Raw genomic sequence first — 24083 nt, forward strand, 5'->3', positions numbered from 1 at the left:
CCCCACTACCTGAGACACTGCTCACCTGGCTCAACCCTGGCTCCTTGCTGTACAATGCACTGCTTGCACCTAACTGCCAATGCAGACCCTTACCACCAACCGTGTTCGTTTGAAGGCAGAGTTCTCAATCAGCAAGATTAGTTTGAATCTTGACTCCAACCTCTTTCATGTCCTTTGTGACATGAGAAAATGTGTTGGACGTGACTGTCTCCACCAGAAAGAGTGGTGAACGGGACAGTGCACATGGCGGTGAGGCTCTGCCAGGACTAAACCCCCCATTTATCAACAGAGGAGCAACTCAAATGGAGGACAGGCTGGTTCAGCAGACCTGACGCTGAGGCCATTGGATGGGACAAAGCAGCTTGTTGAGGCCACTTCATGTCTCTTCCTTCCCAGGAGTTTTCACTTCCTAAACATGTGCCAAGGCCTGGGGACGGGTGCTGACCAGAGGCTCCTGCATCACTGCCTGGAGCCGGCCATCCCCAGGTACCCTCTGTGTCCTTCTCTGGATCCCTGGCCAGGCCTCACCTGCTCTGGGAGTGGGGCCTCCCCTTCCAGGCTCCTCGAGGACCTGCTATTCTCTGTCCCCAAATCCCACACATCACAAAGCACCCACTCTGCCTCTCCCAGTATAGCTTGCTTCAAAACACAATTCAGGGGGTGCTTATCACATGTACCACTCAGTGACACCTGGCTTCAAACTTAGAAACTGAGAAAAGTGCTTCTCCTTGCCCCAGCCTCTGGTTTCTGGATGATATATATGACATGCTTTCCTTACACTTCTTCGGGGGCAGAGGTACAGAGTGAGCTTTATGGTCAGACAGGTCCGGGGTCAGTCTCAATGAAATCCCTGAGCAGTCCTGTGATTTTTGGATAATCATCCCAACTCTCAGTGTCTGGAGAAGTACCACCTGGCTGCCAGGGGCCTGGTGGGAATTCAGGGGGTTAATACAAGTAACATTCAGTGCCTGGTACACAGTGAGCACTTTATTATTGGTGACCAGTAGTAGCAGTAGTTATCACCATTATTAATAACAACACTGTTATTAGTCGCAGGGTGCACCTCTGAGGATATTCATGCAAGAGCCACAACCTAACAGAATCACTAGATTTTTGTATCTCAGGGCCCCCTCAATCAGTTCCCATCTTCATCCCATGCAAGTGAAGTCCTTCAAACATGTGTCATTGCAACCCTGAGGCCAAGTCAGGGCAAGCAGGTTTAAAAAAAAAACAAGTTTGTATTGACTTTTATAGGGAGAGGAAGGGAGAGGGAGAGAGAGAAACATCGATGAGAGAGAAACATCATTGATCGGCTGCCTCCTGAACACCCCCTACTGGGGATCAAGCCCACAGCCCAGGCATGTGCCCCAACCGGGAATCGAACCTTGGCCTCTTGGTTCCTAGGTTGACCCTCACCACTGACCCACACCGGCCAGGCAGATCAAGCAGTATTCACTGAGCTTTAGAGTTTTCGAAAAAGGTAAACACACTATAATCCTGCCAACCACTTTAAAAACAAGGTCTTCTGTTACCCTTGTGATAGAGGCAGAAAATGGGCTCAGAGAAGTTAAAAGAACTTAGAGGAAAATGGAAACATACCCAGGACATTAGATTCTAAACCCTGTGCTTGCTCTTTTATACTACAAAGTGCAGTGAGGGTTAGGCCAAATTATCCCCACACTTTGTAACTGGAAGCAAGTTACAAAGGCATCATCCAAGGCCAGCCTTGTCCCTCTGACCCAGGCTCAGGCTCCCCATATGTCTTCTGCCCAGTATGTCTTCTTCCCACCTTGATGCCTGCTTCTTCACCTGTTTTCCTCCTGCCCCTCTTTTCTAGGCCTCTTAACTCTGCCTTGCCTTCCTTCTAATGCTTTGTCTTCCCCACTAATACACCTCTTTCCTTCACCAAGGAAACCAGTGTGAGGGAGCTAGGAGTTCAGGCTCTCAGGGCAACAGGCCCTGCTGACCCTCCTCGGCTCCATCCTGGTTCCTGTGTCAGGAGCCCTGCTTTCTTCCGGGTCCTGGCAGCCACTCCCAGCTTCAATGTGAGAGGAGTTGTCCTCAGGCAGTTGGTCCTCAGGCTCACTTGCAGTGGGAAAAAGGTTTCCAGGGTTGCGCTAAGGGATGTGGTCCGGGAAAGTTTTAGAGAAGAGGAAAGCACCTGTCTGTCCAGGCAAATGAGGGTTAAGCCTGCCTCGGAGAGGGAGAAGGAGGCTGGGTGACCCCTGGGGCTCCCTCCCGGACTCTATGGGCAGAAAGATCTCCTGTTCTGCTGATGAGTCAGAGCCATTTCCAAGAGCAAGAAAATAAATCTGCCAGACAGTGAGACTGGTGAACTACCACAACTCCCAAAATTCATTAATACAGCAGCTGGAGAAGCAGCTTTCCCTCCATCAGTCTCGCTCCCTTCCACCCATATCTCCCCCCGACACATCCACACATATACACAGTCATGCCCAATGTAGTTCTGCAGCCAACGTAACAATTAACACACTACTCAATGACACTGGTCATCTGTAACATTCTATTCACCTCTCTATTAAAGGCACACAGGTGTCCACAAAAAGATCTCATATAAACACCCCCTGAGACAGTAAGCACAAATGGTGAGGCCACGCAGAACGGTGCCCTAGCTGCTCACCTGGCCCTCCTCTCCACCCCTAGGGATCCACCCAGCCTCACCCAACCCACCCCAAGGCCATCACAGTCTTCCCAGAGCTCCAATCTCAGGGACCACCTCCCATCTCCCCAGGGCCCCGCCTCCAGGGCTCTCATCCTGAGCCCCCGTGCGTTTGTCTGTCACTGTCTCCATCAGGCAGGTGATTTTAAACTTCCATTGGTAAAAGACAAGGATTATATAAAAAAAATGTTTTAAGTGCCTCGGGGTGTTTTGTTCCTCATTGCTTCATAAAAGTGACATTAATAGCCAGGGAAGAGCACTGCTGAGTGCAATTACAGAGGATGTTTCAGGTATGAAAGCTGTTTTGAGCCTGCTAATGTCTCCTAATTACAGGCCTTTGGGTAGTGAGAGAACAAGATAAAGAGTGGGCGGGGGGCCCAGGGTGGGGAGCCCTGACTTATCTCCGTGGTTTACCTGAAGAGGGCAGGGGCGGGAAGGGAGGCGAGACTGGCAGGGAGGCCAGAGGCCCACCCCCTGGGAGGCAGGGCTTCTTCCTTGTGACAGCAGTACTAATTCCTGGGTAACAGCTCAGGAAAAGGATACCAGCCATGTCTCCTACCATGAGAACAAACCTTTTAGATACTGAGTCTGAAGCTAAGGAGCCCGTAGCAACTCAACCTGAGAGCTCCTTGTGCAGCCACCCCCTGCAGACAGCGTGGAGAGCAGGATTTTACTGGGACAGGTGGGACAGCAGGCTTGTCAACAGGGGAGCAGCCTGTAGGCGGTTAAATGCCAGTGCTGGCTCTTTCCAGCCATGTCACCGCCGATAATTTAACAGCTGCTCTGTGCCTGGAAGCTACACTTTCGTATCAGGCAGGGCTTTCTGGTGGTCAGTGACAGAAAAGCACAACTCTCAACCTCTAGTTTCCTCCTCTGGAAAGTGGGGCTGTTGTAAGGATGAATGCATGCATGCTTATAAAGCACTTGCTCAGGATACAGAATTAGATTTTCACTTTCCCTACCTGCCATCTACTCATCTTTCTGGCACCTATATCCTGATTCCTTTCGGGGAAACTGCTCCTTCCCACCCCTCAGCCCCCAGGGTGCTGGTAGGCTCGCACAGCAAAGGACCCTAGAGGAGCAACCAGGGCCTTGTTTTTCCTGGCTGCAGGGACTGGTTCTGAGGGCGTGGGATTCCAGCCAAGCCAGCCAGGTCCACACGGAGCTAATCCCAGGGCTTCTGCTGGGGGGACCAGGAGGAGGTGTTTGTTCTTCCCCAGGGGATATGGTTGTGAGGGCTGGAGCTGCTGCAGATTTCTTCTGACCAAGAGGAGGCTCAGCCTGGAGCCAACACCATGGGAGTAGAAAGGAGAAAGGGAATGGGAAAAGAAAGCGAGAAAAAAGAGTAGGGATGGAGAAAGAGAAATGGATCCTAAGGATCTAGACCAGCCAACACATGCAGCCCCCTGAGCCCCGGACCATTCAGTTGCAGAAGCCAACATACTTCCTTGAAGGTTGAGAGTTGTGCTTTTCTGTCACTGACCACCAGAAAGCCTTGACTGATACAAAAGTGTGGCTTCCAGCAACCAGCGACCAGGACAAAGGCTCCCCAGTCCCAGGTGGTAGTACCAGCCTGAGAGAGGATGACCAACGCGGGCCCCCTTTGCCTGCCTGCCCCTGGCACGGCCTGAAATTCAAATACCGTAAAACTCCATTCACCAAATCCCTTTGCCCAGACCTAAATTTCTCTTGGATTTGCCTAATTTAGCTCAGGCTTTGCTGTCTTACTTAGCATGATTGAGTCATCAAAGGAAGAAAAGAGAAATTCCAGCCCTCCCGAGGATTAGGTCTAGTGTTTACTGAGGAAAACTTTTTACCCGTGTTGTTTCATATACGGAATAGTCACCATCCCTACCCCATTGAGCAGAGGAGGAAACACCTGAGAGACTCTAAAAGACTGGCCCACTGTCACACAGCCAGGGAGCTACAGAGCTGGGACCGGCTCTGGTTTATGTGATACATGGTCTGGAGCCTTCACTGCTCCTCCATCAACTTCTCACCCATCAGACCAGATAAATTCCAATTGATTTTGCTTGGCCTTGGAACGACTGGGGTATTATTAGAGTGGATTTCTCTCCTGAATGTGCTTTCCTTATTCTCATGGTGTGGGCAGCTGGCGAGGGTGCCTGGAGGGTCCGACAGACAGGGAAGAGGAGACACCCAGGCATGGCGGCCAAGTGGCCAGGAGGGTCCACACATGGATAACTGGTGGCTATCCCATAACGCCCCAGTGTGCCTGCTTCCATGGGCATGTATCTGTGTTAGAAGTTAATGTACCAAACACCGACATTCAAATGGGGTATTCCCTTCACAGTGGCCTCCCCTGGATGTTCTCCACTCAGTCCAATACCTTCCCATCATTTAAGATATTTCTAGAACTCTAGGAACTGCCTACAGAGGCATACCATAAAATCAGCTCATTTAACTTCACACACACACATATACATAAACAGACACACACATATACATATACACTTACACATATAAAAATATATACACACCCATAAGTGCACACACATATACTAGTACACACATACATACATACACACACATATATATACACATACACAAACCCATGTATGTACAAACACATACACACACACACACACACACACACAGAACACAGACATGCACAATGGCTTGCTCATCCTGAAGGCTCATCAGGCATGGCTCTGGATTCCTTTCCATTTTCCCTCTGTTGAATCCCACCTCCCCTGAGGAAGACTTGCCAGTGATACAGCAGTGAACAGCCTCTATCACAGGCCGGGAAGGTGGTTCCAAAGGGCAGCACCGACAGCACTGGCATCTGCGAGCCTGTGGAGAGCTCTTTGAAGATAAATCAAGGAGATGTTTACACTTAAGTCACATGTCCCACAGGCACAGGAACCAGCACACACAGACCATCGGTGGCCCAGGTGGCAAAAGCCAGTGAGCCCTGGCAAAACTCTTGGAAAGTAAAAGAACTTTGGGTTTGGATTTCCAATAAGCAAATAGAATAAACCTCACTATTAGAGAGACCTGGGCTTGCCTTTCTAATCCCTCACAGCCCATGTCTGCAAGTAACTGGGATTTTCAGGTGGTGTCCTGGTTTCCTTGTCATGCTGAGCTCAGGAAAGGTGGCTCTATTTACATAATCAAGCTCTTTAAAAAGATATTCATAACCACATGGGTGTTGAGAGGGCTACAATAAATCGAAATTGAGCATCTCCTAAATTCAGACCCCCTGCATCGGAAATGCAGAGAATGCTCAAGAACGCTCTGGGCCTTCCTCATGTATTTGGCCAACAAACTTTTACTGGAACCTGTGCCTTGGCCAGTGCTGGACTGGGCACTGGGGACACAGGGATGCTGCATTCTCTGGCCAGTGGGAGAGACCACACATCAACACATGAGAGCTGAACAGTGTGCTGGGAAGAGGGCACCTGGTGGGAAGTAGCCTCCAGGAGGGCTCCCCAGGAGATGAGGCACCTGAGGGAACAGAGAGTGATGCAGGGAGGGTCAGGGAAAAGGAAGAGCAGAGGGGGCCAGGCAGCACCTTGAAACTGGGGCAGACTGGTGAGAGGGGACTGTGCAACCTTTGCCAAGTGCTGCCCGTGCCTAGGCATGGCACTGTTTACCATGGAACCTCACTGAACTCCCCCACTGCCCAGAGCTCCTGAAATGTGAAGGTCAGGGAACATTGTAGAGCAGGGCTGACCGCAAAGGTTTGGGAGAAGTAACTGAAGCCAGCCCCAGGGAGGAGTCACCAGGGCCACCAGTGAGGGTCCCCAGGGTGCCTTTTGGTAGGAGCTGAGCCCCTCCCTGGCATTTAATACATACATTATACATGTATTCATTACTTTGCCCCTCTGCTCACCAGTGGCCTCTGATTCAGGTTAAACCAAAAGGCTTTAAATTAGAACTGCAATTAGACTATAAAGCAACATTTTACATTTGAGCATAAATCCTTTCTGTTTCTCACCGGTAATGTTATGATCCACTTTGCAGCAATATAACTGAAAACAGTTTGTGGGCTATGTGTGGGTGGGCAGTTCAACCCCCCTTCCCATATCTGGCAGTTCTCAAGTACAGCAATGAAGATACCCAATGAGCCTCATAAAAGGAAGAGCCCCTTGGCCTCTCTCTCCCTGGGGAGCCCACTTCACAGGCCCTGCAGTGTGGGGAGGGTTCATTGCAATGTCAGCAGGGCCCCTGGACAGAACTATGGATGAGGCAAACCCAGTTCCCTGGGAATCCCCAGGCTACCAGAACAATGCACACTCACGCTTCTCTATCCTAAGCATGCATGTATACAACCTGGGTCTTTGCCCCCTTGCTGGGATGGGGAGCCCCATCTCTTCCCCACTGGGTCCCAGGAAGATGTGGGCCACCCACCCAGCCTCCTGGCTTCTCAATGCCTGACCCTGACCCTGCTCGCCAGACCTTTTCATCACCCAGAAGAACTCTGTGTCTTACATCCAAGCCCGACTCAAGCCACGGCCTCTGTCCTGCTCCAGTCTCACTGACACCTCTGTCTGGGCCCTGTATTTTGTCACAACGGTCATTCCCTCAGGTTTCACTCTTCTTTTTAAATCCAAGGATATGTTTCTACTGATTTTTTTTTTAAGAGAGAGATAGAGGAAAAGAGAGGGACAGAGAGAAACATGGATGTAGAAGAGAAACATCTACTGGCTGCCTCCATTTACCTCCCACCAGGGATAGAACCCAAAACCTGGGTATGTACCCTGATTAGGAATTGAACCTGCAATCTTTCAGTGTATGAGATGATGCTCCACCCAAATGACCCACACTGGCCAGGGCTGGTTTCACTCTTTTTATTGGGTAGATGCCATGATACAAGATGCCTATCTCCTCTCACCAATGTCCTCAGCCCCTTACCCCTCCAGCCCACCATTCTTATATAACCAAGGATGATTCTACCGCCACACCTCCTCCAGGTACAGTCATACAACTGAACAGAGCCTGCAGCCACAACTAGGCCCTACTCCCAGCCATGTTCCTTCCAAACATGCAGCCCCTCTCCCCCTCTCCAACAGTAGCAGTCACTTCCAATCTTGTCCATCTTCCTAAAGCCTGCTACCCAAGACTCTCCACCCCTCATTCTCTGAACCTTGCCTCCAACGTCAGAGAGAAGATAGAAAATTGAAAAAATTTTCTGTCACCACACCTGAGTATTTGGATCTCTCTCTAGGCACCTTATCTCCATCCTGCTCTTTCAACAACAACAAAAAGAGTCCCTTCCCCAGAAAGGCAAATGCACCCACAGCTTCCCTGTGCCACCCTTCCTGTCTTTCATGCACTGTCTCCCCGCTTCACAGACTGTCTCCATAGCCTCGCCTCCTGCTGACTCTTCAACTCTGCTTTCTGGTTCCCTACTCCTATCCCTTCTGAAACCCTCCACACGAGTCATCAATCCCCAGGCTACCAGAACAATGCACACCCACCCTTCTCCATCCTAAGCATGCATGTATGGGATCCTGACTGCAGAGGACACCTTGGGGTCTTTGCCCCCTTTCTGGGACGGGTCTTTGCCCCTTTCTGGACCAAGCCCAGTGGAGACATTTAGCACCAACAGCATTTTCCTCTTCTGTCCCCTCTTCCTCTTTGACACTCTTTCCCCTTGGCTTCTATGAGGGCCCACCTCTTGGTTTTCTCCTGCCTCTGGGCCATACCTTCTTAGTCCCCCTTTCAGGCTCCTCTTGCTCTATGTGATACTTCAATGCAGACTATCCATCCAAAGCTGTCAACTGTTCTCCCTCCATCCACTCTCCCTGGGAGAGTGCAGTCACGGGTCCTCCTCCTTTTGTTGTGGGGCTGCCTTCTAACCCCATTGCCCATGAGTCAGATGTGACAGCACTCCTCTCTGTGGATGCCCCAAAGTCACCTCAAACTCAATAGGTCCAATACTGAACTCAGCCTCTTTCCACCAAAGCGTGTTTTTCTTCGTAGGTTCCCCATCTTCAAGAATGGCACCATCAGCACCCCACTTGCCCAAGTCAGAAACTTTCAACAAATATACATTGTCAAGTAGTGACAGGTAGGTGCCAGTTTCCAACAGTGAACAAACAGGAAGAGTTCTGGACACCTTGGAGGTTACAGCATAGCTGGCGGGGGGAGGGGGGGGCAGGGGGTAAGAGGTGTGGGGGGGTAGGAAAGAAATGAGTCCAATACTAACACATAGAGATGTGAAGTAGCAACTGTGAAATGTGCTATGCAGAGGGCCTGTGATGGGAGAACCAATGTGGTCAGGGGTGCAGCAAAGGCATTCCTGAGGATGGCCTGAGTGAGATGAGGCCTGAAGATGTTAAAGGAGAAGTCAAGAGTGGCTCCAGTTTCTGGTCTTTACAATGCACTCAGATGGAGCCCATGTGGGGGGAAAGTGGGGAAGGAGAGGAGGGTGAATTCTGCTTGGGCCATGTTGAGGGTGACATGCCTGTGAGTATCCAGTGAGAGATGCGGCAGTTGGATACATGAGCCTGGGTCAGGGACACACACTTGGCAGCCACTGGTGTATTCACAGAATCGAAGGCGGCTGTCCAGGAGGAGAACAGAGGGAGACAGTGAGAGGGCTTGGAATGGAAGCATTGTCCTTGATCCTTCCTCTCGATCCAGGATGAGGGCCAGCCTGCCCCTCCTGCTGCTCACTATATGCCAAAAAGGCTCTGAAGATGCTCGGCCATGTTATGATTGGCTATGATATGATAGCCACCATAACAATGTTATGATTGGCTATGTTATGATAACCACCATAACAATGTTATGGTGGCTATCCCATAAGGCCTCAGTGTGCCTGCTTCCATGGGCACGTTTCTGTGTTGGAAGTTAATGTACCAAACACCGACATTCAAATGGGGTATTCCCTTCACAGTGGAACCTCCCCTGGAAGTTCTCCACTTAGTCCAATACCTTCCCATCATTTAAGATATTTCTAGAACTCTAGGAACTGCCTACAGAGGCATACCATAAAATCAGCTCATTTAACTTCACACACACACACATATACATAAACAGACACACACATATACATATACACTTACACATATAAAGATATATATACACCCATATGTGCACACACACATATACTAGTACACACATACATACATACACACACATATATATACATATACACAAACCCATATATATACACACACATATATGTCCCTGAGAGAAAAGGGAGGACCTCAGGGATCTGTAGCTGAGCAGTGACTGCTAACCAGCGGGGGTGGGAGGTGGCGGCGGGGAGGAGAGCAAGCAGGGAACAGTTCAGCCAGCTGCTGTCTCTAAAGAGCATTGCTTGACTTTGAATGTTTTCCTAAAGGACAATCTTTCTTGGGAAGGGAGATCAGAAGTTTAAAGAAGACAGGTGGTGTGTCTCCTTTAAATCAAGGGGTAAATTAATAACCATAAATCATGCCAATGCCTTGTGAAAACATACAAACCTTCAAACAATAAAATAATTTGTAAGAGAGGCAAGTTCTTAATACCCAGGCAACCTGAAAAGTTGCCACCTCATCAGCTTTGCATAAAGTCCCCAGTAGAGATGGGAAGGGCTCCCTCCTTAGCCAGTGTGTCCAGCAGGATTTCCCTTGCCCCGCCCCACCCAGCTCATCCTAGTCCTTGTCCTCCCACCCCAAGGCATGATGCTTGCACCTGGGGCAGTGCGTTTCTCTAAATTCTGGGGACTAAGACCCAGGAAAGGCAAGAGCCCGGGAAGTATGCACAGGTGAGGTCAGGACTGCCCTGCTACCTGAATGGCCCAGTTAGAACTGTCCCTACAGCAGAACTGGTCCTGTTGGGATAGGATGTGCATCAAGGGGTACAAAGCAATTCTTGGCCCTGAGCAGAGGTTTCCAAAGACAGGGAAAGAGACAGGAGGTTCAGGACAGATGTCAAAGCCAGGCCACCCTGCCGCAGCCGGTTCACCCCTTCGCTGGGATGAAGAGCTCACTCACCCCTCCATCCTCTCCCTTTGTGATGAAGCCCTGCGGCTAGTCAGTCCTCCAGGCCAGGCACTGGCACTTCATCTCCAACTCCTCCCTCTCCCCTGACAGTCCATCCATTGCCAAATGCTGCCAATGTTTTCTCCTTAGCTTCACTCGACCTGCCCACTGAGTACCGTTTTAATTTAGACTCCTCTGACCCAGGCAAGACAGCTGAAAGAGTCTCTTAAATGCTTTTATCTCAACTGTTCTCCCAAGCTTATCAGCAAGTGTGACTATTTTGTTCTCTTGCCCAGGATCTCTTCATTGCCTACAGGATAAATCCAGTGGCCGTCACAGCCCTGTTCTACCTGCCACCTTCCAACCTACACCTGGTCCAGCTCAGAACTGGCGACACCCTGCCATGCCCCAGAGCAGACTCTTCTCTCCGGTCCTTTCATGACTCCATCCCTTTGATCAACTATTCCTCCTACTCCGCAGACTGCCTGTTCACCACCGATCAGGCTCATTCTCTAACACCCAGCTCGTAAAGGCTCCTTGTATCCCTCCGAAGTCTCTCACTCCCAGCTCTGTGCCCTCACCTGCCTGTTAATCTCTCTACTGCCACAAATAAGAGATGTACTTCAGCTTCTTTGTGAACTTGGTGGTCCCCCAGGAGGCCATGATCTCCTCAAGGATGGTCCAGTTTTGTAGCTAAGGGGTCTGGCCAGGCGCATGAACACTGAGCTAATGAATGAAGAACATCTCTCTAAGGCAAGCTCCAGGTGAAGAGAGCACGGCCTTTCTTAACACCAGCTCCTCCTCATGCCCTTACCCTCCTGGCAGCTCCATGGGCATCTCAGAGCTCTGATCTGCCACAGATCACTGGCAGCCACTGCCACCATTCCCACACAGGCATGGCCCAGCCACCTAGGTGCCAGCTCCCTGAAGAACTTTGTCATTTTGTTAAGAGATGGTCAGCCTGAGAGTCCTGGTTTGTCTCTCTGTGGGGGGCAGTGGACAGAGCCATTCACACCTACATTCCACCCCACAAAGGTACTACTTTAGGCAGGTGCTGCTTCCACCTCCTCCCCCCACCTCCCCCCCGCCCAGCCATCCTACAGGCCCAGGACTACCAGAGGATTGAAGGATGGAGCGTCTGACACTCACCCCAGATGTGGGATTGGCTGTCCAGCCCAGCTCTGCGGTAGCCGTCCTGGTGTCCATTAACGTTTCTGTGGATCAAAAAGAGAAGATCTGGTCAGTCAGAAGGATCGCTGGACAGTGGCCTTGGTGTCCATGAAGTTACTTATGAGCAGAATGTCGGTGCCAGGAGCTGTGGGCGCCTCTGTGAAGCAGAGAAGGGGAGAGGTCTGCCAGGACCATGCAGCTCAGTACAGAGCTGGGCAGGCCTCCGGTCTCCAATGCCAGGTCCGCAGCTCTCGCCCCCAATGACCTCAACCCACCCATATGGGATGAAGTCATCTATCCACTCACCATTTTATACCTAAGACACGGCTTCTTCCATCAATACTTTCCCTAGAGGCTCTTCCAGGGCCATGCAGGCCCAGGAGCCACCTCTTTCTGCACTCTTCCTCCCCACTGGGCTGCTCCTCAATCGCACCTGTCCATCCTGCCCTCCTCTCCTCTGCCTCCCCTTCAGGCATCTGTGTTGACATCCTTAGGTGACTTCCCTCCTCTGGCCTCAACCACTCTCCCAAGACTTGGCCCTCCTGCAGGGCCCTTTGCCCCCTGAACCCAGATACATGCAGACCCCCTTTCCCAAGACTCTATTGGGGGCTCACCCAGAACACAAATGCACATGTCAGACCCCAGCAGTCTGCTTCCTGGTTACCACTCCCTCAGGCCATTAAGTGAAGGACAGACACCCTGACTCTTGGGCCATAGGGGTCCCTACAGTACACACGCCAAGATCACCAGGTGCAATATGGTGACCACAGTGCTGGTGTTTATTACAACAGATTTCTGGAAGGTAGCAGTAACGTGTCCTGAGAACAGGGCATGTTTTTCTTTTTCCCTTGTCAGTTTATTATTGACTGTCCCCCCTGCCCCGACCTCTTAATAGAGACTGCTCCCCAAAGGCGGCCCACCAGCTCCTGATCAGCAAACCCACAGCCTCTTTGTTTCTTTAACAGCTTTATTAAGGTAGAAATGACATACAATTAACAGCACATAATCAAGGTGTACAATTTTGAGAAGTTCTGACATATATTTACACCTGTGAAACCATCACCACAATCAGGATGATAAATATATCCATCATTTCCAGAAGTTTCCTTGTCCCTTGGTGATCCCTCCTTCCCTCCTGTCCCTGCCCCACCCTCTCACTGTCTCCAGGCAATGACAGATCTGCTCTCTGTCACCATCGATTAATTGGCATTTTCTAGAATTTTACATAAATAGAATCACATAGTACATATATTTTTTTTACTGGCTTTATATCAATAGTTCATTCCTTTTTATTGCTGAGTAGTATCCCATTGTAGAGGCTCACTGCAATTTGACTCCCCAGTTACCTGCTGTTTCCAGTTCAGGGCTAGTACATGAGAGAGTAGGAGAGAGCCAGTCCTCCACATCCTCACCACACTGGCATCGTCAGTCATTTTAAGTTCCAGCCATTTTAATAGGTGTGTGGTGGTATCTCACTGTGGTTTTAATTTCCATGTCCTTAATGATGAATAATAATAAACATCTTTTCACATGCTTATTTGCCATTTGTATACTTTGGTGGTGAAGGGTCTATTCAGTCTTTTTCCATTTTTAAATAGGGTGATTCGTTTTCTTTTTACCGAGTTTGGTAAGTTATTTATATATTCTGCATACAAGTCCTTTATCAGATGCATGCTTTGCAAATATTTTCTCCTATTCTGTGGCATTCTTTTATCCACGTCTTTCAACAAACAGAAATTTTAAGTTTTGATGAAGTCTAATTTATCAACTTTGTCTTTTATGGTTTGGTGTCAGATCGGAGAAACCTTTGCCTAACCCAAGGTGACAAAGAGCTTTCTCTTACCTAGGTCTATGATCTCTTCTGAGTTCATTTTTGCTTACGGCAGAAGGTATGAGTCAAATATACAATTGTGTGTGTTTTTCCTGTGTATATCTAGTTGTTCCGAGGATCGCCTTTTAAATGCACACAGTGGTGCTGTATGGGCTGGTGGTGGTGTCCTATCCACCTGCTGTCCCGGGGCATGTATCCAAGGAACCGGCACAGCACGTCCTACCCGCTCAGCAAATGAGAATATACAACATGCGGCTGTTTGGGTTTCTCCTTCCCCTGTTCCCTTTTGCTCCTGAACAGCCCTCCCTCCACCTCACGTGACCAGCCAGTCTCTGCTCACTGCTTCGGGTGGGAGATGGGAGATAGGAATGAAGAATGCAGGGCTATAAAATCTTGGCTCCTTAGGAAAGGGAAGGACGCCTGGCATAAATCAAAGGTTTGGGAACAAACCCACGGGCAAGACCAAGGGAATGAAAGTAGAAGTGATGAATGAGGAGCTGTGTGGAGAAGGGGGTTCCCTTTGCTCTCGCCTCCCAGCGCTCAATCCCAGAGAAGAGATAATGGTAGGAATCTTTCGAGGTGAAAGGGACATGGACATCCAGCACCCCAATGTGGTGACGCAGCAGCAAGGGACCGCACCAAGCTGACATGACACAGATGGAGACTTAGGATCTGAACAGGGTCTAATGAAGGGGGCCTGGAATGTTCCAGGGGTGACCTGCATGGACAGTGAGCAAGGGTCAGATGGTATACAGGGTATCTCAACAGAGGCTCATGTGGGCAGGAGCCAACAGGACCAGCAAGGCACCCTCCTCCACAAGTACATACCCTATATGTGGCCTAGATGACATTTCTGCCACACCCTGGCACCGGTTTTCTAACTGCAAACCGAAGGGAGTAAGGTAGGTAAAGCAGGCTGCCTGTTCTTGCCCACTTGAGTTTGGGTTTTGATTGAGAGTCAGACCTCGTGAACATCTGAGGGAGCTCCAGAAGTGGCACAGACTCCTCGAGTGTGTTTTCTCCTCTGATTCTTTGACAGCTGGGGAGGCCGATCCCTGCATGGAGCAGCCCTCCCTCTCCCCCTCATCTCCACTTCACAGCACTAATAATGATCATAATGACACACCGAATTTACATAATACACTTCTCAGAAGACACTCCATGAGGCTCCGAAGAAATTCATCTTCGTGATTAAAATGCCTCTGCCAGGTGGGCCTGAGGCAGGAGCCACCAAACCCATGTGGCAGCGTTAGGGACCAGGGCATGGAAATGCGCAGTGACTTCTACAGGTTCTCAGAGCCTCCCCGCTGGCGCCCATAGCCTCACATCCCAGCCCACTGCCTGCCAGGCAGACCTGGGCTTCCGGGACCTCTGCCGTGACCCTGGGGTAAGCGGGGGCGGGGGGGGGGCTTGCTTATGAAGCCAAAATGCCACAAAAGCCCCCAGCATAATGCACCCCCTCAACCTCAGGATCATGTGGAAGTAGCCATGAACAGGTGGAGGACACAACATGGGCAGCAAGAAAAAGAGAGTCCAGATCAAAAATTAGAATCAGCTTTCACTCCTAACCTTCCAAAGACCAAAGACGGGTTTGTTCTGCGAAGCCCATGAATACAATCTAAGTTTTCATTATATTCATAGTCACCTGCTCAAGGGCTGTAATTGAATCTGTTTCTCAATAATGCTTTCCAGCCACGCTGGTGGACCGAAGTTGCGGGGAGAGGTATCTGTGTCTCTGCATCCCGCCCGCCGTGGAGACAGAGGCCACGAAACCGTAAACCATCCACTCCATATGATTAAGGGCCATTTCTTTCCTGGCACAGATAGCGCCTGATGATGGCATTACACTCTGGTGGGGGCTGCATAAAAGTGATTTGAGGAGGTTTACATCTCCCCGGAGAGGAAGCGTGCGCTCATTTGCATTTATAAAGCATATTGAGAGTCCTGGCAGAAAGTTATGGTGGAAGCACAATTAAATATTTACCATCACTTCTGCTCTCAAACAGGGGCATGGGGACCAAACCAGCTGGAGGTGCATGTGCTGCTGTCAGATCTGATGTCTACAGGGGACAGGACTCTGGGACCCACGCCCACAGCCTGGCTTCTCCCTCTAGGGGATGCACTCACTGCCCACAGGAGGAGAGCTGGGAAGGGCACTCACACCGAATGGAGAGAGACCACTGATGGGGGTGAGCTGGGTGCAGGCCCCACTTCCACTACTTTGGGACAATCTCTCTGTCCTCTCCCCCCCTCCTCTTCCTCTCTCTCCCTCTCCCTCTCCCCTTCCCTCCCTACTCATCTTTAGAGTAGAGCTAGCACTATCTACTACACAGGACTGTGAAGGGTGGGGGCGGGGGGGAGGGGGGGGACTGCGTGAGACAAGGCACTGCAAACCATAGGCTGTTATTACTATGATTTAATCACTCCAAGCTTCAGCTTCCTTAACTATGAAAAGAAGCTAATGATGGTATCTGTGAAATGCTTATATCTGTAAGAATCAATGACATTAAGTATCTAATGATATCTCATTTACCCTCTTCCTTACATTGTTGTAAAGACCAGGGAGTAACATACACCGAGGATATAGCTGTGGTTCAGAGCGGTGGGTGCCCGAGAGGGACTCACCATCGAGGCCTGAAGGTGGGGATGGGGGTGGGGGACAAGAAGCCAAGTCACACTTGGCATCCTATTCTGGCTGAGCCCATGAGAAGGGAACTAGAAAACTCATGGGAAGGGAGAGGGTTCTTCTGCATGAGGGGAACACGTGGGCCCGTCCAACAGAGAGCATCACACTGTGTGCAGGCAAAGGGAGACACTGGGGTCCCCTGCCCAGAGGTGCGCAGTGGTGGGGAGGGTACAACAGAGAGCTCCTTTGGCTCTTGGGAAAGAGGTGACAGAGACACCAAGGGAAGGGGCGGAGACCAGTGGACAGGATGAAGCAGGAGCCTGTGAGCAGGAGAGGATGGGAGGTCACAAGGGGAGAAAGAAGGGAGCTTCTGGCAAGAGCTGGCCTGGCAAGAACCTGAGAAGGATGGGGTGCACAAGAAGCCTGACAGAGAGACCCCATTTCCCAGGGAGCAATTTCCCTGCATTGGGTTTGATATGGAGACCCTCAGGATATCCCCTCCAACCCGGGGTGGGGGTGGGGGTGGGGGACACTGCCTAGGCTCCGGGTGGTGGGGCTGGGTCCAAGAGAAGGAAGAGGCAGCTGCCACCTGGGTCTGTACGCACTTCCTTTTTCTGTCTGGACTGGCACCTTGGGATGTATTGACATTTGGGATGAATTAGATATCCATCACGGTGAAAGAGAGAAAAATAAACCTCTTCTTACAGCTCTGCCATTCTTTTTGGAGAAGCATTATTCAGACATTCAGCTGAAAATATTTACAACATCCTTCTGTCGTGGTAACAATCTACAACAACATATACAAATGGAATGTGGTTCCCAGAGCTCTTGGAGCAGTGCCTCATGTGTATTTGACAAGGTGAGTCCAGGGACTTCCAAGAGGAGAAGGACCAGTGCAGCCCTACCAGCATCGCCCTGTGCTGCCCTCGTGGCCACGGAACTCCTGAAGCCTGGAAGCCACACTGGCCTTCCCAAAGGGTCGGGATCAATGGAAGAGGGGCTGAAAGACGGGGGCATAAAGGGGCTCTGGTATCCATTCACCACAGGCTGTCTGAGCAGCTGCCTCAGGCGAAGCGAACACTGTGCAGCCACAGAGACAGGGAACAGACAGACATCCAGCCCTCAGGGAGCTTGCAGGCAAGCGGGGAAGCAGAACTCAATCAAATAACCATACAGATAAATCTACAATTACAGCCTCAGTGAATGGCAGGAAGGGGGGATCCCAGGGACAGTTATGAATGCTGAATAAAATGACAGGTGTACAGAGCCTGCCATGCAGCTGGTACTTCCTCCTTCCTTCCCAGCCCCTGGCTGGCACTGAGACCACCCCTTTCACACACATACACACACACACACACACACACACACCCTAGGACTGAGTCCATACTGGCAGTAATAAAATATGTGTAAGATAGTCTCCCCACTCCCAATCTAGATTGTGCTGGTGCTGGGCACCCCTGACCACGGTGAGGCCCTTCACCCACCTTTCTAGGGAATCCCCATACAGTATAAATGCTCAATCAATTCCAGAGACCTGAATTCAAGTCCCAGATCCACAACTGATGAGCAAATCAAGCTGTGTCTGAGTGTCCAAGCCTGATCTTCTCAGGGAGAGAGGGGCCTTCCCTCCTGCAGCCATGAGCGACCATACCCAGAAAGATGCTCTGTACATTCTTGAAAACACTCAATGCACTAACATGTATTTACTGTCTTTGCCAAGTGTAAAACGCTAGGCGAAGAGAGCGCCTAGTAGATGTCTCCATTGATTGATGTGTAATAGTGGCCGGTGGGGAAGAGAAACAAGCCTGAGTAAACTGAATGAGCCCAGCCAACCCATCTGCTGAATGGCTGACTGACTGAATGAGACAGAACAGGCACTTGGATTATAAATACAAACTGTGAAATTTGCTCTTTTAAAGCACACACAGATCAACGCAGCCCTCCCCACCACACCCTTCTCCTTCTGTTTCTTTTATTTTCCAAGGTGCAATTAATTATCGTAAATAGAAGGAAGCTGCACTTGGATGGGTCATAGCATGGAAATGTGTCTTAAGGACTGGGACGGCTCTAGATCTGGTCTTGGTTCACAGGGGGCATAGCCCATGAACAAGTGGGGAGGCCCAGGGGCACGGTTCTGATGCCCCTCCCTCCCAGGGCTCTGCCAAGCACGGATCCCAGGGAAGCTGACCAGAGCATGGGGTCAGGGCATGACCTCTTCCTCTGGGAGCTGGAATGGGCGGGGGATCAGCCTCAGAAGGGCTGCCTTCTCTGCCCAGCTCAGCCTCAGGCTTCCTTTGTGGCTTGTGAGGGTCTCTCTCCTCTGTGGTCTCAGAGGGTCACTCTGGCTCCTGTTCTTAGACTGGTCTCTAAGAAACATGGCGAGAGCATAGCTGGTTGGGCTCAGTGGATGGAGTGTCGGCCTACAGACTGAAGGGTCCCAGGTTTGATTCTGGTCAAGGGCACATGCCTGGGTTGTGGACTCAATTCCCAGTAGGGAGCATGCAGGAGGCAGTCGATTGATGATTCTCTCTCATCATTGATGTTTCTCTCTCTCTCCCTCTCCCTTCCTCTTTGAAATTAATAAAAACATATTTTTTAGAAAGAAAGAAAGAAGAAAGCAAGAAAGCAAGAAAGCAAGAAAGCAAGAAAGCAAGAAAGCAAGAAAGCAAGAAAGCAAGAAAGCAAGAAAGCAAGAAAGCAAGAAAGCAAGAAAGCAAGAAAGCAAGAAAGAAAGAAAGAAAGAAAGAAAGAAAGAAAGAAAGAGAGAAAGAAAGAGAAAGAAAGAAACCAAAGGGAACCTCTATAGCTCTATAGTCTGGGCAGACCCTCTGCCTCCTGAACCCCCAGGCCTGCCTTGGGCCTATGATGACTTCACAGTTTATACACTTGTACCCTGAAAATGCTTTTCACTCATAAAAGATGGAAATTCTGCTATAACAAAGAACCACAATCTAGGTGGCTTAAAACAACAGAAATGTACTGTCTCACTGTTCTGGAGGTTAAAAGTCCAAACTCAAGGTTTTAGCAGGACCATGTGCCCCCTCTAACCTGTAGGGGAGAATCCTTCCTTGAGTCTTCCTGGCTTCTGGCGGTCTGCCCACAATCCTTGGTTTGCAGTTGCATCACTGCAGGCTCTGCTGCTGTCATCACACAGCATTCTCTCCATGTCCTTACATGGCCCATCTTACAAGGACAGCACCCTATTTCAGTATGACCTCATCTTAACTGACTGAGTCCACCATGACCCTATTTCCAAATAAGGTCACATTGTGAGGTTAGGACTTTGGTGAATCCTTTTTGGGATGGACACAATTCAACCTATAGCGGGAGGATAGACTTCCGGGAAAAGAGGATGTTGGGTTCTCCCAACACATACTCAGGCCCTGTGCTAGACGCGTGGGAAATACAGGCACAAGAAGGCCAGGTGCCTCCTTCACCCAGTCCAGCAGGTAAGGGGGAGTCTTCACTTGCTCCTCCAGATCCATTCACCACCCTTTTCTACTCCACTTGTCCCAGGAGGCAGACCTTATAGACCACTGTGACTGGGCCCCTCACCATGAGAGCCGGAGGGTGTGGGCAGTGAGGAGCTGGGGGTATATCCCGGCTGCTCCCTGCTGAGCTGCAGAGGGTGCTGGCTCTTTCTGTAGCCATTTCTGATAACATGGAGCCAACCCTTGTCCTTCAGGCCTAGGGTGGTAAAATCCCCTCACCCCCACCCCTGCGGCTAGTCCTTAGTTGTGTTATTATCCTCGTTGCCTTTTTTGTTTAATGCTTTACAAACCTTTGTAAACAGTGTCTTCATTAATCTCCCCTCCATCACCTCTTCCAACTGTGCCATGTGTCAGGCCCCTGGTGATGCTCAGGCTTAGGTTAGTAGCTCATGGTGGCCAGTCCCACGTCCCCTGTACCTGTCCGCATCATGTCCAGCAGCACTCCCTGTAAGGAGGCAGCCACCTGCCAGGGTGGCCAGTCCTGATCACACTGGACTTGAATCAGGCAGACCTGATTTTTTTTTTGGTCCAACTCCACCACTATCCAGTTGTACGACCTTGAGAAAGTCACTTAGACCCTTAAGGCTGATGTCCAGCCAGCCATCAAATGAGGATAATAGCCTCAATGTCACAGACGCTTGTGGGGAGCCAGTGAGAGACTATTCACCAAGCCCTTCCGCAGCCTCTGACACGCCGTAGTTGGTCCTCATATAGTAGTCACTGTTACGTTCCATGTTGGGACCTGGTAGTCTCTCTCATGGCCTGACGTCCTCAGCTATAACCTGTGAGTCTCTAACTCTAAGGCCCACTTTGAAGGATGAGTGTTGGCTCCACCAGCCCTGGCAGCCTCCGGTGATTGAGAAGCTACCCTTAGTCCTCCAGCCATACTCATTTCCCTCAGCCATCCCTGCCCAACCCGGACAGAGACACATGTAGCTTCCTTCTCCCCGCTATGCACAGGAGATCCGGATGGGCCCACGGCCTCAGCAAGGGCACTAAATGCCTGTCCAGCAAGCTGCTCCTGAAGACTAGCTGGACCTTGTCTGGATGGCTCATCCAGGTCTGAAGCAATGGGGAAGGCCAACAAGAAGGAGCCCAGAGAGCCAAGTGACTCCCCGGCCCCCAGACACACACTGAGGCCCCAGAAGCAGCGCTGCACTTTTCCTGGGCCCGGCGCTCCTCACGGTGTCCTCTGAGCTCAGGCAGAGGTACAGGCTGGAGTTTAAGGGGCTCCACCCAGTGGCTCTGCTCTGATGAACGCCACATCCCAAAGCCAGTGCTCCCAGTACTTCCCCCCTCTGAACCTCAACCCCTGCAAGCACTGAGCAGTGGGTTCCTCTCCTATATGTCCCATGTGCCACCAGAGTGTTCCCTCTGGTGAGGCCACAAGAACTTCAGATAGGACTCTCTCCTTGCATCCGTAGCCCTTAGGAAGTGGTCAGCAAGCAGCTCCACTACCCTTTGAGTTTTCCCAAGAGGCCAAGGTCAAGGGAGTGCTCCAGAACAAAGGCAGGGTGGCCACAGTGTCTGTCCTGTTATCCTTCTAGTTGACCTGCTACTGATCTTCCTGCTGTATCAGTCCTGGTGGGTTTTCTTTACAGTGAAATGATTTCAATAGTGTTCTGGCCTAAGCTGAGGGGAAGCTCAGGGCTGGGCCCTGCCCTCAGGAGACTATTCTCCTTCTGCAGGCTCCCACGCCTGAGGGTAGCCTGGGGTCCCCTTGGCTCTGCCTCTCCACCTTTAGCACAGCCTCTCATCTCCATATAGGTCACTGATTGAGATGGGGACCAGGTAATGCAAGGGCTGGTAGATGCTTTCCAACAAAAGAGAAGCCCTGAGCACAAGACTAAACACAGAAACAGGGAGAAGGAAAGACCAAAAGCCTTCCATTTGGGTACAAGCCCCAAACAGACTTTCTTTTTCCAGATTTCTTCTTTCCCTTCAGTCTCAGTTCCCTTTCCCATTCTGATGTCTGTAATCTCTCATCCTTTACAATGGTCAGACACCCTTTCAGATCCACATGTATTCCTCCTAAGTCTGAAGATATGCCACAGCCAGAGAGCCAACAAAGAAGTAGTCTCACCACTCCTGGCTGGGGATCTCCAGACGGCTCCAGCATCAAAACATCTGCAGGCAGAAGCCAACTGGCCAGATGGTGTCAGTGGGCACAGCAGAGCAGACCTCTGAGGCCTCCCTCTGGCCCAGGTGTGACTGCTGCCAATCCCACCCACTCCCAGGCCTTTAAGCAGACCTGCAGCCAAGCTCTGTCCCAGGCCTCACCTCCTCCTCACCCAGATGCCTCCCCGACAACAACACATCCAGCAGCAAAGCGAGAGACAGCTAAGGGACAACAAGAGTAGAGAGAACCACAGGGATGCAGTGGTTCAGGAACATCATTTAAATCAATACCCCAACACTGATGACGCAGGCCTGGCCAGGAGCCCGCAGCTGCTCAGCGTTACCTATTTGCATTTTTGTGGGGAGAGTCCAAGACCTATTAAAATTGAGGAGCCTGGCATTTTCCAGTCTTCCAGGACCAGGGATTCTAAGGAAGATTAAATCTGCCTTCCCCAGCCACTCTGACAGACCCATGAGTTGGCGCCAATGACACGTGGGTAAGAACCATGTATAATAAGCTGCTGCCTCCTGCTCCTCATGGGCACAAGAAGAGAGGGCCTCTCACTTTCTGAGAGATGTGGGCACCCAGGGGGGCATCAATCACCCTGGAGAAGAGCGGGGAGGAGAGCCCGCACGCCCATGCAAAATGACTGTCTGCAGCCCTAATGAAGGCTGGCGATGGATGGTGGCCCAAGCTCGTTAATCAGAAGAACATGCTGCCGTCTGCCTCCCCTTCCCGGCCCTCCTGCACCCTCATCCCAGATTGATCTGTGGCATAGTAACTCTCAGATGTCACTGGCACAGGGCTGTGCCCCTAGGGGCCCTGCATGCACTGCCAGCAGCCAGAGAAAGCCAGCGTCCCCTGGGTGGGTGGCTGTGGTAGGGATTTGGGGGATGTGCCAGGTGAGAAGCAACCAGTCAGAGAAGGAAGGAGTTGGGGGTTGGGCGGGCAGGCTCTTGTGATCAGCTGGACACATCCTGGACCAGACTGGGACTGCTGAGTCCCCAGGGGCCACCAGTGCTGAGTGACCCTAAAAGCCACCAGTGTACCTCCCACCAGGTGTTAACCCTCTGTGCTGACACCCTCTTCCAAGTGTCTGTCCTCCTCAGCAATGCCACACCTCGGCTGCCCACCCCATGGCATTGGTCTCAAGAACTCTGCTTTTTATCATTCTGCCCCTGTTCTGTAGGGTTGATTCTGCTTGCAATGGCCTGTCTATCCTGGGTCCTAACCCTGTGCTATTGCACCACATGACCATTGTTAACTGTACAGAGGGGGAAGGGAGGCAGGTGGTGATGGGAGTAATGGACCACCAGGAGCAGACATGAGAGGAGCCTACTAGGGGAATGGTTCATGCTTGGCTGTGAGATTGTAGTTCTGGCCTCCCCAACCTGTGAGGCTACAGGGGAGAGTCAATGAGGTGATGCCCAAGGCCCCTCAGAGCTGCCCCCCTAACTCCACAATGCCTCCTGCCTCCAAGAATGGACCTTCTGCCTCTCATCATCTCCTTGGCAGGGAACCCCTATCCAGCTGCCTGTCACTCATTCTCCTGAAGCCTCTCTATCATGGCCAAGACATCTGGCAAGAGCCTGGGAAGACTTCTATTTGTATGTCCTAATCAATAGCATTGACCGGCTCCTGGCATCCAGCATTCCCTGAGATCCCAAATAGTCTCCATGCCATAACCGTCTTCTCTGAGCCTTGCAAACTCTCGCAGTGTGTGCTTTGTGCAGAAATGTCTCCAGATGGATTCAAAGGTCCAGGCAAAGCTCCCTTCTTGGCCTGAGAGGGGTCCTGCTGGGTTTGCCACAGCTGGGGACAAGCAGGCCTGGCAGCCAGAGTCATGCTGCCCTCCTTCTCTGGCTGTGAGCATCTGATCTGCCCCCTGCTGCATGATGGCAGCAAGGGGAAGTCTGGGGCCCAAGATCTCCCATAGCTCCCAAGGCCTTGAGTTTGCCGCTTTGGGGACTAGATGAATTCTCCACCACAACCTGGATGCCGCAGGCCTTAGTTCAGCACTCTTAGCTACAGAGGAGACATTATATAGAACTATTCCCTCCTAACAAGCGACTAAGGTGATATGTGGAGAAGGGAGGCCCTGTCAGAGGGAATAGACAGGAGACAGCTGGCCTGGGGTCTAGGCCTCACTGGGCCATCAGTGTGTGATGTGAGCCGGGACCTCTCTCTGCCCAGTCTCCCCGATGGACAGAGGATGGGGTTGGACTG

At 51.0% G+C, this 24083-nt stretch overlaps 1 protein-coding gene across 1 annotated transcript in view; it reads right to left on the minus strand.

Moving 5' to 3' along the window:
- The window catches only part of EPHB1 (EPH receptor B1), a 409178-nt gene that overhangs the window by 273313 nt on the left and 111782 nt on the right, over window positions 1-24083 (minus strand). The window contains exon 2 of the mRNA XM_059663875.1: window positions 11770-11834. Coding sequence (XP_059519858.1) covers window positions 11770-11834 — 65 coding nt within the window. The remainder of the gene's footprint in view (window positions 1-11769; window positions 11835-24083) is intronic.

This window comes from Myotis daubentonii, chromosome 14 (genome assembly GCF_963259705.1).
Source record: "Myotis daubentonii chromosome 14, mMyoDau2.1, whole genome shotgun sequence".
Taxonomy (NCBI): Eukaryota; Metazoa; Chordata; class Mammalia; order Chiroptera; family Vespertilionidae; genus Myotis; species Myotis daubentonii.